Source organism: Patiria miniata, unplaced genomic scaffold (assembly GCF_015706575.1).
Source record: "Patiria miniata isolate m_02_andy unplaced genomic scaffold, ASM1570657v1 HiC_scaffold_24, whole genome shotgun sequence".
Taxonomy (NCBI): domain Eukaryota; kingdom Metazoa; phylum Echinodermata; class Asteroidea; order Valvatida; family Asterinidae; genus Patiria; species Patiria miniata.
In genome coordinates this window covers 2446431-2461175 of record NW_024037063.1, presented here as the reverse complement: position 1 = coordinate 2461175, position 14745 = coordinate 2446431, and the positions used below count along the sequence as shown (strand labels likewise).

At 39.0% G+C, this 14745-nt stretch overlaps 2 protein-coding genes and 1 non-coding gene across 3 annotated transcripts; 2 read left to right on the top strand and 1 right to left on the bottom strand.

The window, feature by feature from the left end:
- Positions 1-107: 107 nt before the first annotated feature.
- Positions 108-4120, top strand: LOC119732619 (40S ribosomal protein S14a). Its single transcript, XM_038206202.1, has 5 exons — positions 108-212; positions 1722-1872; positions 2184-2345; positions 3090-3166; positions 3946-4120. Exons 2-5 carry the CDS (start codon positions 1724-1726, stop codon positions 4011-4013), a joined length of 456 nt encoding a protein of 151 aa, XP_038062130.1. The 5' UTR covers positions 108-212; positions 1722-1723; the 3' UTR covers positions 4014-4120.
- An 804-nt stretch (positions 4121-4924) lies between these two features.
- LOC119732133 (neurotrypsin-like) lies at positions 4925-13300 on the bottom strand. The gene is made up of 5 exons (XM_038205530.1): positions 12689-13300; positions 12368-12512; positions 9268-9469; positions 7284-7570; positions 4925-7032 (listed from the first exon to the last, which is right to left on the bottom strand). Exons 1-5 carry the CDS (start codon positions 12836-12838, stop codon positions 6665-6667), a joined length of 1152 nt encoding a protein of 383 aa, XP_038061458.1. The 5' UTR covers positions 12839-13300; the 3' UTR covers positions 4925-6664.
- Trnag-gcc lies at positions 9996-10066 on the top strand. Its single transcript has one exon. It is a non-coding gene; the product is annotated as a tRNA-Gly (tRNA).
- Positions 13301-14745: the final 1445 nt, after the last annotated feature.

Here is a 14745-nt window from a genome sequence, read left to right as displayed (position 1 = left end):
CCATCATTTTTAAACTGATGATGCCACTTGCCTCCAAATTATTTGATTAAATATTCAAAGGCACAAATATAGGAAGAGATTACCAAAGAGGTGAAAATTATTCCAAAGAAGTGACAAGTTCGTAACAAAAAAAATGTATATTTTGGGACGAGACTAAAATAATGACCTTTTTCGACCTCTTTATAATTTGGTAGCTGTTCCTTCTGACGAAGGTAGATCACTCTTGACAAAATCCGTTGCAATCCGTGTCTTCGTATAATATATTCAATAAAATCATCCCAAATTTGCACGATTATTATATAGAGTACACTTAAATATTAATTTGATTTCAGTTCATGTTCTTTTTCAGTTAAATTTTTACATTGAATTATGTAGTAGTTTCATATTCCTATTTGGAAAAATATATGCCTTTTCAATATGCGGGTGGACGTCTGGATGCCATACGGCTGTAGATGAAGTGGCGAATGTGTAGTTTTTCACTTCGAAAATGAATTCCAGAACCTCAAACATTTTCCCATTAACATGATTAATTATAATAATCCTAGTTTTCAAATTTTTCGGGATCGTGTAGTGTAGGGCCCCTGTTTTGTTTTGATAAAATTAGAGTCAAAAATGTTTTTATTGCTCAAAAAAAAAAGGCTACACAATCAAAAGGCAAAAGCAGACTTTTCTCATTTCTCAATTCTAATGACACCCGTTTTGCAATTTTGAACAGTTTCTTGGGGGTAGAATTCAAGATTTTCCCGCGCGGTTTTAGTCCCATAATGTGACGAAAATACTGGACTACCTCCTTATTTAACGTCACACATCCCACATGTGTACTCCTAGAACTGTGTAGACTATGAGGCTCCACGTAGATGGAGAACCCTGCAAAATTGTTTTCAGCACAAAACACTAACATGACTAATTAAGTACAAAAACGTCCATCAAAATGCAGACATTTCCCACAGAACCGCTGCACAGTTTGCCCCCAAACTCCGTACTACACCTCATGACATACTCACGTAATATGCGCAGAACAAACATCGCTGGATTTTGTCGGTTTTTTGGCCAAAATGATGAAAAATATGCCCTTTCCGCACTGAGCCAACCTGACACTTGAAACGTGCACGCATATAATCCAGCGATGATTTTTCTGGTTCGCTCAGAGCGCGCTGCGTGGGTAAGGTACTTGCACTTGTACGCATACGCATACTATCATTTCGCTTGTACCGTACCCCCCGCGGCGCGCTCCGAGCGAACCGAAAATCGCGGATGAAGAGCGCACACAAGAGGGCGCGCTTCACTGCAAATCACCTTGAGTCCAAGTGAGGACCTTTCATAGTTTAATATGAAAAACAAATTATTGCACACTCATCACCTGCCAAAACTGTCAGATTTTACCTCTAACCAGACCACAAATTGCCAAATATTCCTCCTTCGGACCTGGTAGAGATCGAGAATTAGTATGGCGGTGCTTAGATTAACTTGCAGTCTGGGAAAAATCTGTAATCTTCTCGTCGTGCTTGCAGTCGCCATCTTGTCGTCGTGATTCAAATCTAGCATTGAGTCGTGATACATCTCGTTACAATACCGTTGGGAGATATGTTCGTTCCAACCATTTTTCTGAAGAGGGGAGATATAATCTTCTTTTCAACATTACCGTAATACTTGTCATCCATTGTGAAAAAAAAAAAACAGTGTTTGCGATAAGGCTTAAGTAGCTCCTGATTTTCTTTCAGACATGGCTCCTCGCAAAGGCAAGGTACAGAAGGAGGAAGTCCAGGTGCATCTTGGGCCCCAGGTCCCTGAGGGAGAGAACGTCTTCGGAGTGGCTCACATCTTTGCCTCCTTCAATGACACCTTTGTGCATGTCACTGACCTCTCTGGAAGGTCAGTCATATATTTTTTAACTCAAAAAGTATTTTGTAGTATGCCATTCCATACAAGAATATAAACAAGTTGGGTAGAACGCTGCTATAATTAACACAGCCATACAGAATAAAAAATTGGCTATCGAATATTCCCTTTGGCTCCTAAATTTATTCAGAAGTATGCCAAGGATTGGTTTTCCAAAAATCAGTGAAATTAACAACCACAGTACAGAGCAATCGTTTTGCACCTGATTGTGTTCGTTACAGTACTCTTTGACTTCAATCATTCCATTCAATCTTTCCATTCCTTGTTTTTCATTTTCTCTGTAGGGAGACCATCTCTCGTGTGACGGGCGGTATGAAGGTGAAGGCGGATCGTGATGAGGCGTCTCCCTACGCTGCCATGTTGGCCGCTCAGGACGTGGCTGCTCGCTGCAAGGAGCTTGGCATCACTGCCCTGCACATCAAGCTGCGTGCCACCGGTGGAAACAAGTAAGTCTGAGGAAGGCAGATAGGGCCAAGTTCGGGCAAGGACCATTAATCAACTAGTGGTTGATTTGTGACGTACCTTAACGCCTGCGCACTGATGGCAACGTGCGAACGTCTCTAGTCGAACGCTGGTCAAAATGTCATCGCAAAACTTCTGGATCCTGGCTCTCTGCTAGCGTTATGATTGCGCGCAGCTATTGGTTACCAGCGAAGCAACCAACCCCAGTAGGCTGGTTCCAAATAGTCAACTAGCGTAGTCAACCATTGTCGACTAGACAGAGTTCGGGCAAACGTTAGATAACCATTGGTCAACTATAGTCCTTGCGCGAACTTGGCCTAGACTACAGTCGCAAAAGCCAGTCCAGTATTTCATCTTAGCATATATACACAACATTTTACGAGTTTCCTGTCAGGATAAACAATTCACCACACGCATGCAAAATCAGAGTGGTCAACAAATAAATTAACTCCCATAATGCCGTCGGTGTAGGCTTGGTAGTATTTGAAGCTGTCAAGACGTTCCAGCTGGATTGTTTGATGCGAAACAGTTTTTCACATCTGGGATGAGGACAGAACAGAAGGTTAAGAGAGGGCCAACATTAGGAGGATCAAACTTTTTAAGAAAAATAAGTACAAAATTTCAAAACAAACAGATTGCTCTGTGATATAAGACAAAAAGAAGAGCAGTCGAAATTGAAGCTCTGTAGCCCAAAATCTTCAGATATTTTGTTATTTATTTTTGTTCAGGACCAAGACCCCCGGCCCTGGTGCTCAGTCTGCCCTGAGGGCTTTGGCTCGCTCTGGCATGAAGATCGGCCGCATCGGTGAGTACAGTGACTTCACTTTTAAACACTTTACGCTTTACATTTGATCACGCTTCGGCACTAAAACCCCAAATTAACACCTGTTTGACATGGGACATTGATTTCTGCAGTTCTTGTTGAATACATAGTATGGGTTTTTTGTTTTACTGCTCAGTGGAGTATTTTGACACTTTCATGAGGCAAAGTTTATTTGTGTAACATAAATTCTACACAAAGCAATGGCATTTTGACATCAGTAGTTTCTGGTAGTTGTGGGTTCATTTTTAATGGGCAGTGGTGTTTTATATTAAGCCACATGCCATCCGAATTGAGACTCTACACTTGATGTAGCTCATCCTTTTTGGATCTGTCTGGGTAGTGTCAATAGCGCCCTCTATAAGATCAGGATAATGCTCATATAAATCCAGCACATGCACAAAAAGACTGTGCAATTTTGGGTGTTGAGGTTTCTGAACTTGCTATACCAACTCAATCCACTGGAAGTGACCAAATAGAAGCAATAGCGCCCTCAAGGGGCTGAAGCTCACAAACATCTAATCACTAGTGTTCTCCAGTCCTTGACAAATAGTAGGCAGTGGATATCTTAACATCTGTAGGTTTGCTTACAAAAGAAAAATCGACTGTCCATTGTACTTTCAGAAAAATGAGAAATTCTTATCAAGGAACAACGTTTTTATAAAAAAGTTGTGCCTAGTGAGACATTTTCACATAGTGGGGTTGTTTTTGTCCAGAAAAATATTGTCCTGGTTTTCACTCCTCTCTCATTTTTTCCTCCACAGAGGATGTGACCCCAATCCCATCGGACAGCACACGGAGAAAGGGAGGTCGCCGTGGACGTCGTCTCTAGAGGGCGCTGTTATCAAATAGCTGTAGTCCGTTGCAGCCAAAAGTACTGTACAAAGCAAGTAGTATGTTGTGTGAGTTCCGCCAATAAATTGCGCAGAGAACGGTACAGACATTGGTGTCTTGTTGTGTTATTGGATGTCGCAGTGTGTTAGTACGCCAGTTGCAAGTTATTACTTTGATATCTGATAAACCGACTTGTTCATATGTTTTATACATTTGACTTTAAATTCTTCAGACTACTATCCCGCTGTTAGTAAAAACGTCATACATGTACATGCGCGCACACATACTGAAATTTGTATCCTTGTGGAGTCATTTCTTTGTTCTCCTGTACTAAAATTTTCAAGTTTGAAAGTGCACTCTCAAAATGCTCCTATTTTAACCGGAATTAATTTCCTGGGCTGAAATTCCCTTAATATCCCTTACATAAAATACTTCAATTTGCGACAGATCAACACACCTTGGAAATTCCTAGTTTTTGAGTAAAATCCATATATCTAATTTGTGATAACCTTGTGGAGACGTATTCACCTATAGAAATTGCTCTGTGGAGACGTATACAATCTTTTGTTCCCTATTGTGCACATGTCTCCAGAGGGTACCGTGTAACAGATCGCACCACTGATTACTAGCACCCATTGGATAAACACTCGAGTTGCGTTAGCTTCCGGTTCCAATGGTTCCAATGCTACTTAATGGCCAGTTGGCGTGTTTTAAACTGAACTGACGTCACACTAACAAACCTGATAGACAATCTTGCTGTGTCACATTTCCTGTGCAAGTTCTTGCGTAATTATTGATAATGACACAAAGGCACAAGAACTTTGTTGTGGTCTTCTTAAACTTTGAGGTTAATGACATGAGGCATGTACCATACATGATATAGCAACGTTGAATGTACGGATGCAATTATTTTTTAATGAGGATACAAGACATTTAATTTTGACTTGTAAAAAATGGATACAGTTTAGAATTTTGATTTGTATTATCACAAGCTCAACAATCATAACAGCAATTTATTGCTAATTGGAGAATCTAAGATTACAGAAAAAACATAAAAAGCGATCCACAGTGTTTCCATCATTTATTCACAGATACATGTATTTTGAATTGGCATATTAAAAAGCAAAACCCATTCAGCAAAATACAAAATGACAGCCAAAACAATTGACCAGAAATTCAAAACACTTGTAAATTGTTGTTCACGTATACATGTAATCAAATAATATAAAATGAAAAATCAAGGAAAGTTGCAGCATTTAAGAGACACAACCGGCTGTTCCATAGAAAGCTAACCTTGCTGACCCTTTATTATGTAGGTCATGGTGAATACATCCAACGAATACATAAATACACTTGAATAAAATACGCATAAATACAATAAAGGTATTTCTTGGAACTAGAGAAACCACTGAATGCCTTTTGTGCCTTTGCAGACAGCTTTTCAGGATAAAGTGGCAATTCTACACAGGCTTATAAAATGTGGTTTGGCAGTGGCCACAAAATTTCAATCTAAATAAGGTCCTGAGTAAAAAATAAAAATACATTAAAATTTACAAGCTGCTGTTTCGAAGAAGCACCATGAATTAAAGGTAGAGAAGACCATTTGCAGCTATCCAAAAAGTAACCAACCAAATGAATGTGATAAAGCTTACTCGGTTTAAATATAGTAATGATACTTAACTCCCTGTGAAATTATTTCTTCTGGCATGCTGTCATTTTTATAACAAATGGTCGTTTCCAAAGATGTTTCAAGTGACACATTCGTGGAAATTTCTGTGAATCCGCCCCCATGCGTTCTAACTTGTAGTTGGTTTGCAATTGGGCAAATCCGTGAATGGGTGACAATCGGCTGAATGAGAATCACGTCCCAAATGCTGATTTCAGGATTGTGTAACAAGAGCGCCATTCAAAATATAACTGGGCAACTTTGGAATTGAAGTCAAGATCCAAAATATTGTGTTAATGCTTGTTCTGTTTTCTTGAAATATACAGCATTCACAGAGCTAAAACTTCATCAGGTTTAGTTATTAAGCATCCATCTTTAGATTTTGACCTTTTTTTGTTGGTTCAAATGAAAAAAAATCACAATTACAATCGATTAACCGTTAATGGTCTACCTTTAAGTAGCCTTAAGTGGAGCAGTAGTATAACTGAACGTTTTGTTTGGACATAAAAAACATGGCAAATCCTGGCACCTTACCCACTCCCTTTAAAAATAAATAAGTAGATCATGTAAAATTGACCATCTGACTTGAGGCACCACACTTGAAGGCATCTTTTCAGCTATTCGTACACCCATTTTTCAGTTATATTGATTTCCTTTTTTGCCATTGTGCTCTACCTTAAAAGGAAATACAAGTTATCTTTTTCTAAAAAGCAAAGTAGTACTTGTACATTATACAAACTATCAGTGCAAAACAACACCCAAAAGTGAGAAGTTGAATTTTTTTTTTACATGAATACAACGAAAATGCAATTTTGATGAAAGTAACTAAGACTAATGCCCTCGATAAAATGCCGAAATTACAGTGTACTAAGTCTGGGAAAAAAACGATTGTACATCCATAATTGAAGGTCTTAATTTTGCACTAATCTGAAACTTCCCCTGAGAGTCTATTCTGTTTGACAGAAGGTTCACCAAGCTTTATTTTAGTTGATGCAGACAGGCTTTCGCCTTCGCCTCTCAATCCGCCTCTCAATCCAGTGCAGATACTGATCCACCCTGGTATACACTCCAGGAATCGCGCCCAGCAACGGTCTCACATTGCACAGCGAGTCCTTCCCCCAAGACGTAATACCCCAGACCTTCCAGACCCCGTAGCGCTCACACACCAGGGGACCCCCACTGTCCCCCTGACAGGTGTCGGCACGAGCGCGCGTCCCCACCAGGCCGGCGCAGAGCGTCTTGCGGGAGAGGTCGGCACCGTAGAATGAGCGGCAGGTCTTCTGCGACTGAAGAGGTACGGGAGCCTCGTTCAACATGTCTGGAAAGGAGCTAGAGATGAGATCACTAAAGTCTGGAGATTTAGGGGGAAAGGGAAGAAAAGAATTTCAAGATATGAAAGACAGTGTTACAGTTCAGACAAGCACAAGTCCTCTGGTCCAAGTTATGTCTAAAACTGGATCCCAGAGCTGCCACTATGTCTCTTGTAAGCACATTCCCACAAAGTTGTAATGGTTGAAGACCTTGACAACTACTCTAGAGAGATTTGGACCCTGCCTTCTTTCTTGCTGTAGTTCTAGAAAATATGATCAGCAAGTCACTTACTTGAATATCCCCAGCCAGTCACCCAACAGTTGGAGCCCATCTCAAACTCATCTCGTTGCGGTAGACAAGCTGGTAGCACGTGATCGTTGAACAGCGCCCCCTTGTGGCCATTGATCCTCCCCCGTAATGTGACCAGAGCAATGTCGTTGGCGTAGCCATGGCCAGCTCGTAGAGCCCGATACTTGGTGTGGATGTCAAGGCAGCCGATGGCGAAATCTTGCTCCTGGGGTTCGGTGGTGGAGCGGTCGTGCTGGCCGAGACGGATGATGAAGTCATTCTTATGATACCTTTGAAACGGATCAAAATGACATTTAAAGATGTATTCCCCGTGGTATTCTTGGAGTATATCCCCTCAAAAAATAGATTCGTGTTTTCAATTGCTATTTTCCAAGAAATATAAATGTTATTCACTTTTGAATGAGACATCCAACAACAAAATCCTCTGACGTTAAGTTATTGAATTATTTATTTTAAAAAAATTGAATTATTGGCTGCCAGACAATAATTTGGCTCTCGAAGGCAGCTTCATTTGTGCACAAAATGATGTTTCGTTTTCAGAGGGTTGCATACACCCAAAATTTGAATATTTTTTCGTTAAAATGGGAGAAAAAAAATTCATATTTTGAAGAGAGCGGGGTACATTTTTAATGATTGCCCTTTAGAAATAGACGCCTTGCACAAAGCGCCCTCATTGTAGACAATTTTTTTTTTTAATTTAAATTCAGTGAGAATGAAAGTATACACCATTGTTAAAGGGTAGCATTTTAGTTTATAGTGGTCCTGCTAACTAACAAAAAAATTAATTGTAACTTTTTTTAGAAGAAAATCATATAGACGAATTGAGAGCTAAGTACAGAGCGCCCTCATGGTTGACGGGCTTTGTTATTAAAATTTGTGACAAACTTTTTCACATTCACATTGCATCATGGGTACGGACGGCAACCGATGGCGTAATTTTTTTTCCTAGGAGAGTTAGGGGCAATGTCATGAATAATTCAGTTTTTCCTTTGAATCATTGCAAGACTTAGGTTCTCGTTCTATTTTCCCCTTAATTTAAAATTATCTCAGTGATAAATTTGGAGAAGAAAAATAGCTGATGAAAATGAGCAGCGTCGACGTGGATTCGAACCAGGGATCTTTGTATCCATAGCTCATCTCGCTATCCATCAGGCTACTGTGTGGTAGCTCGACGACAACCGTTCTTTAAAATGCTTTAATGTAATGTAACTAGTTGAGTAACTAACAACAATGCTGTTGATGTCATTGTCCGTTCTCATGGATAAACATGAATTATTCATGACATTGCTCCTAACCCTCCTAGGAATAAAAATTACGCCAACCGATGCAGTTGTGCACAAACCTATGGGGCAGTGAACCAGTCAAGCTTTAAATTATTTTTTGTCATCAGTATTTTTCAAAAATTCGTTTTTAAGAAATCATTGATTCACCTATTAATGCATAAAATATAAGAAATATTACTTGTAAAATAAATTAAGTTTTTAAACTTGAGAAATAAAAAGAAGAAATAGTCTTTCCAGGTACCAGTCATCAGGCCCAGAAGAACGATTGTGATTGGTCTGTGCTGGATGCGTGAGCTTGAAATCTTGGTTCTGATTGGCCAATACTGGCAGGGTCATAAGATTCATGTTTATGAGTAATGAAAGTATGAAACTGTATCTAAACCTGGATTCTCAAAACTTTCTTCTTTCTGAAAAAGCTCTAAAAAAAATGATTTTTGAAAATTATATTTCAAGTTACTTACGCAGCAATGTGTGAAAAGATGATCACTTATTCTTGATGTCATGAGGAGGATCGGAAATGAAAGTTTTAACTGGTTCACAGCCCATAGGTTTGTACACAAATTGCCTGGTTGGTTCCATACCCAAGATGCATTATCGAAAAAGAAAGAGGAGGAACACATTTATTAAGACGAAGTTGCCCAACCCCGCCCGGAATTCTACGAGAAATGTACTTTTTTACACACCCATCGAAGCAATGAGCCGCCGTCAGCACGTGCATGGTGTCAATGAGCGTCCCTCCGCAATGGTGGATCTCTTGACCGAAGGAATCCCTCCGAATGATCTGCGCCTGCCAGGGCCAGCGTGTGCCAGCCGTCAAGCCGCCGACAACTCGGCGAATTCGACGGTAGGGGTTGGTGGGGCGGCGACCGCATTTGGTAAGTCCAGCTAGTAATACGAAAGGAAAATAATGAAGTTATTGGAAAAGTTGAAAAATAATGTGTTAAAGATTGATTTGTGTAACCCTCGAACACAAAACAGAAGTTTTCACGAAAATATATGTTATTCTAAGACTTGTCATGCTTGTAGCACTAGCAGTATCTGAAATATACAAAACGGATTTAGGCTACTGAAGTGTTGGGAGAATTTCACTGGGATTCGCAGACGACCGTACTTTCTAATGAAGGAGACAATAAATTCTCCCATTAAAAAAAATGAAAAATGTCACATGTTCTGTGCACTGCACTCGGGTAGTTCTATGGTAGAATTTTCGTCTGCCACGCGGTGACGCGAGAGGCACGGGTTTTATTCCGGGCAGTGCATTTTTTCATAAATTAAGCGGGAAGAATAAAACGGTTAGTTTAAGCGTTTTTCATACAAGTTTGATAAAGATGAATATTAGATTCGTTGATGGAGGGCATATAGAAATCCATGTATACATTTGAGTTGAAAGAATGTGTTATTTGATTGTCTAGCACTGGTGGTTCAGTGGTAGAATTCTCGCCTGCCACGCGGGAGACCCGGGTTCGATTCCCGGCCAGTGCAATTTTTTTTTTTTTATTTTAAGCGGGAAGAGTAAACTTCTGAATCAGTGCAGAGACTTGAAGAAAATAGCAACTACTGTCGAAAAAAACCGACGATTTGCTTTCTCTTTGTAATTTTTTCTCCCTTTCATTTAAACTTGTAGAAGGAATATTTATGTTGTGGAATTCTACAATTTTGTTTTTCAGTGTTAAAATGTCTTTCGAGTTTGGTAAGGGTGAATATGACATTGGTTATGCAAATTATTATTTACACCATGTATAAATTTGAGTTTAAAATAAGATAAGATTTTCTAATGTAGCACTGGTGATTCAGTGATAAAATTCTCGTCTGCCACGCGGGAGATCCGTGTTCGAGCCAGTGCAAGGAATCTTAATGTCTCAGCCTACTGCAAATATTTGAGAATACTCGAGCATTATTTGTAAAACATGTTTGATTTCGCATGGGTTAATTGTGACGGTTGTTCATCGGTGGAATTCGCTTCACACAAAAAATGTTAGTTTAAAATATGCAACGCTCAATGGAACCAAATAAGTCGCTTAGTTAATAAGACGATCTTGTTAACCGTCAAAATAAAAATATAAAAAATAAGCCGGCCACCGACTGCTGATGTTTTTAGTATTTTCAGTTTCAAGATCAATTCAAGACTCTTTTCAAGACTAATTTATTTCGTAATTGTAAATCTTAAATCCTTCCAAATTGGACGGTATTTTCATCGTTCTCTTGTGTGTAGTTGCTCATTCCACGGACAAGGCCGACTACCTACGCGTTGCATCCTTGTAAGCCAAACAAAATTATAATCTAAAGAAGTTTAAAATAAGATAAGATTTTCTAATGTAGCACTGGTGATTCAGTGATAAAATTCTCGTCTGCCACGCGGGAGATCCGTGTTCGAGCCAGTGCAAGGAATCTTAATGTCTCAGCCTACTGCAAATATTTGAGAATACTCGAGCATTATTTGTAAAACATGTTTGATTTCGCATGGGTTAATTGTGACGGTTGTTCATCGGTGGAATTCGCTTCACACAAAAAATGTTAGTTTAAAATATGCAACGCTCAATGGAACCAAATAAGTCGCTTAGTTAATAAGACGATCTTGTTAACCGTCAAAATAAAAATATAAAAAATAAGCCGGCCACCGACTGCTGATGTTTTTAGTCTTTTCAGTTTCAAGATCAATTCAAGACTCTTTTCAAGACTAATTTATTTCGTAATTGTAAATCTTAAATCCTTCCAAATTGGACGGTATTTTCATCGTTCTCTTGTGTGTAGTTGCTCATTCCACGGACAAGGCCGGCTACCTACGCACTGCATCCTTGTAAGCCAAAAAAAATTATAATCTAAAGAAAGATCTTAGACCTTCCAAGAATCCGGATCTATAAATATCAACCGCCTTCACGTTGAACCTGTTAGCCACCCACCTGTCACTTGATTGGACATAATTAACTAATTGTCATTTATGTATCCCGTCCAAGGGTTAATCATGTCTCGGGGCGACAGGTGTCATGTCACATCACATAGCGGGCTGGGAGGACTTAGTAGTGCCGTAGAGCACGGCCTTGCCACCAGCCATCACTCGGTCAACCATGGTCCCGAGTAAATCTTGCGTGAAAAATCTCTCTCGAAGTTCAGAACTTATCCAAGGTTGTACTTCAATATGTTCTCAATTTATTTCTATGTTTTTACAAAACAGAGGCCATAGGAAGTTCATGACGTATACGTAGGATATTGGAATTTGTGGTGAACTTGAACAATAACTTTGCAACATGACTGTTTGCGTGCGAAATGTACTTGCACATTTTTTTGGTGTGAATTTTAAGAACATTTTCACGGTTCTTCAAAATAAGTTACAAAACAAGATAAAGTACAAAATACTCCTCCAATCATCCAGAAATTATGAATTTAGTACAAGTATTATTGTTGGTAGTGGCAAAATATTTTCGGTTGAACGATTTCTGCTGAACTATCGAACCTCAGTCCCCAATTTATACGTTTATTGCCACTTGTACAGGACAAATCAAAACACTAGTTTAAGCAATTTCCATTTTCAAAAAGACCCATTAATCAATAAAAGAAATTCTTCACATGATATCAGCCTTTTGGAATTGTAAAAATGCCTACAGCAACAAACCTTTTCATACAGCTTCGGGCATGGTAAACGTAGAGGTGAAATTAGGATGTCGATAAACATCGGTAAAATTTGTCGGCATCACATCCGCAAACAAAAAAGATACCTATCCGAACGATCCTCTGAACAACACATAACGGGGAGGGGTGGTAAATTCATGGACATCGATTCCTTACCGATGGGTAATCGTCTCGGTGGATGTTGCAGGATGTCATCTTCTATTACTCCTAAGCTCGTATGAGGCAGAGTTACTTCTTCCTGTAGTGATGGTACCGTATCGTCTTCAGACACAACGTCTCCCAGACGTGTTGAAGGACTCATCTTTTAGAAGAAAAATTAATCATTAAATTAATCCGCCAAAAAGTTCACAAATATCAAAATCACACAACTGGAACGGTCGTTTGAAAAGCCAGCACAAAATGTTTCGCTTTCTATGTTACACAAATGGCACAAACCGTGTGAATGTCTGGAGCTTTGAAATGAAACTATAAACGTACCTTTGTTTTCCTACGCGATTTCCGGTGATTTCTGGCCGATGTTGTACTTGATGTCGACAAACAAATCTCCGTGACGAAACAGCACACGAACAAAACGGAAAATCCCCGGCAGTTACTGAACATTTTATGAATCCAATTCAAGCATTCCATGTGCGTTCAAATTTCAGAAAATAAATTTCAACAGCTTGATGTTTGCTATAGCATGCCACGCCGTCCAAAGTGCATGTGTGTCCTATAGGTTCAGTGGGTCCCAATGAATGAAGCAAAATTCATGATTCTGTTCAGACAAGAGTCACCAAAACTCTGATATCATTCGTGATGACGTCACCGTTAGTATTCCGGCCGAGCGCCCTTGCGTGAATGCACGGCAGTGTTTTACCTCCACAATTCGCTCACTCTTCATCATCCTCGCTTCGAAAAATTCCTTGCGATCATATCCATCTTTCGTTGGGCCGAGGACAAACGAATTACTGTGCCGCGAACGATCGCGAGCGGGACATAATCGCCTGACTCCCCGCCTATTGTCTGACGGCTTCCGGCGTTCTTTTGTCCCCTCGGTTCAAAGAACGGTTCGTTTCTTCAGTCAGTTCCGGCGATTGGTTCGTAAAACTCCCCCAAATTATAGAAGCTCAGAGTATCTTCCCTGCTATCGCTATTGGGGATTTTTTTTTTCTCAAGCTAAACCACAAATGTTGACATATCAAATAATAAAATGCTGGCCCGTTATACGACTGAGTTTGCTTGAACAGCTTCTTGTCACCAGGGAACAAAAGCGTCAGTATTGTCGGTGATCCATGAGCATAATTTTTGTGACAGCTGATTTAATTTTTCCATCGTTGGATTTTTTTTCGGGGGGGGGGGGAGTGGGTGTCTAATTAACAAATTAATATCCACACCGGGGGCTTTGCGGAATGGGTCTGGTTGCATGAAGGTGAGACTATTTTTGGAACCAAAAAAAATGTGTTTTACCTATATTTAGATAGTTGTCGGGTTGGATTATATGATTTGAGGGTCATGGTGGATTTTTCAAATGGAACTTGAAGGGAGCAATTTAGATTTGAATTAAAAGGAAATGCAGTATTTGAGCCAGCTAGGTGAGCAATCTAAAACTTTTTTTAGAAATCTGCTTGAAAAATGGCAGTACCAAACCATGGTCTTTAAATAGCAAGTATTATAACCTTACTAAACAGATAAACCGCAGAGCATAACATTTTTTAAAATTCATCTAAATATGCAGAATTTACAAGACAGTGATAAATTTGCCAGCCGTTCTGCACCGTTGGTTCTTGCGCATGCCAGCCTCCTTTCATAAGTACGTCGTGATTCACGTTTGACTATTGAAAATGGAATCTGAACTTATTGTTCTTTTCTTTTATTAAACCTGCGAGACAGAAACTTCTGACAAAGAGCACAACTTGTTTGTTTTCCTCTATTTTATTTCACTTTGTCTGCGATCGATTGTCTGGTACGGTGTAACATTCAGTAATTGTAGCATTTAGACAACTTTCTCGTGCACACTTTACGAACGTTTCCGATGGCTCACCGTATACTCTGCCATCCGTTCAGTCTTTCATAAAAAGAAAATTTGAATATTTCTCATGTTATTAAATGTCCATTGATTCGACGATCAAAGAATTATGAATACTTGAGCTAACCCTTTTTTATAAATTACTTCTTTAAATAAAGTATTGCACGTTCAAAATTTCAACTTCAGAGTTCAATAAATAGTAAATATAACTTAAATAGATATCTTAAATAGATAATTCAAGAAAATAAATAATAAGTTAAAGAAAACCGTTTCCATATTGAATCAATAGATATTAATTTTAAATAAGTTAAATACTATTTAAACAACTATGCATTTTATAAATATTCTTTCCTTTTCAAAACACTATTTCAACTTTCGTAAAACGTTTATAAATAATAAATATAAGATCTAACTTAAACACACATTATCTTACCTATACCAGTAATTTAAGTTGAATAAATAATTGAAGTATAATATAGACAGGACCGTTTTAAATATTCCATAGGGAATACATAAATATTAATAAATA

Bases quoted from the DNA above. Each gene is read 5' to 3' on its own strand.
- LOC119732133 (XM_038205530.1), bottom strand. From the start codon at position 12,838: ATGGAATGCTTGAATTGGATTCATAAAATGTTCAGTAACTGCCGGGGA. The intron at 12,513-12,688 runs GTACGTTTATAG...TTCTTCTAAAAG, and splicing joins AATCGCGTAGGAAAACAAAG to ATGAGTCCTTCAACACGTCT. The intron at 9,470-12,367 runs GTAAGGAATCGA...TCGTATTACTAG, and splicing joins ACCGAGACGATTACCCATCG to CTGGACTTACCAAATGCGGT.
- LOC119732619 (XM_038206202.1), top strand. From the start codon at position 1,724: ATGGCTCCTCGCAAAGGCAAGGTACAGAAGGAGGAAGTCCAGGTGCAT. The intron at 2,346-3,089 runs GTAAGTCTGAGG...ATTTTTGTTCAG, and splicing joins CGTGCCACCGGTGGAAACAA to GACCAAGACCCCCGGCCCTG. The intron at 3,167-3,945 runs GTGAGTACAGTG...TTTCCTCCACAG, and splicing joins CATGAAGATCGGCCGCATCG to AGGATGTGACCCCAATCCCA.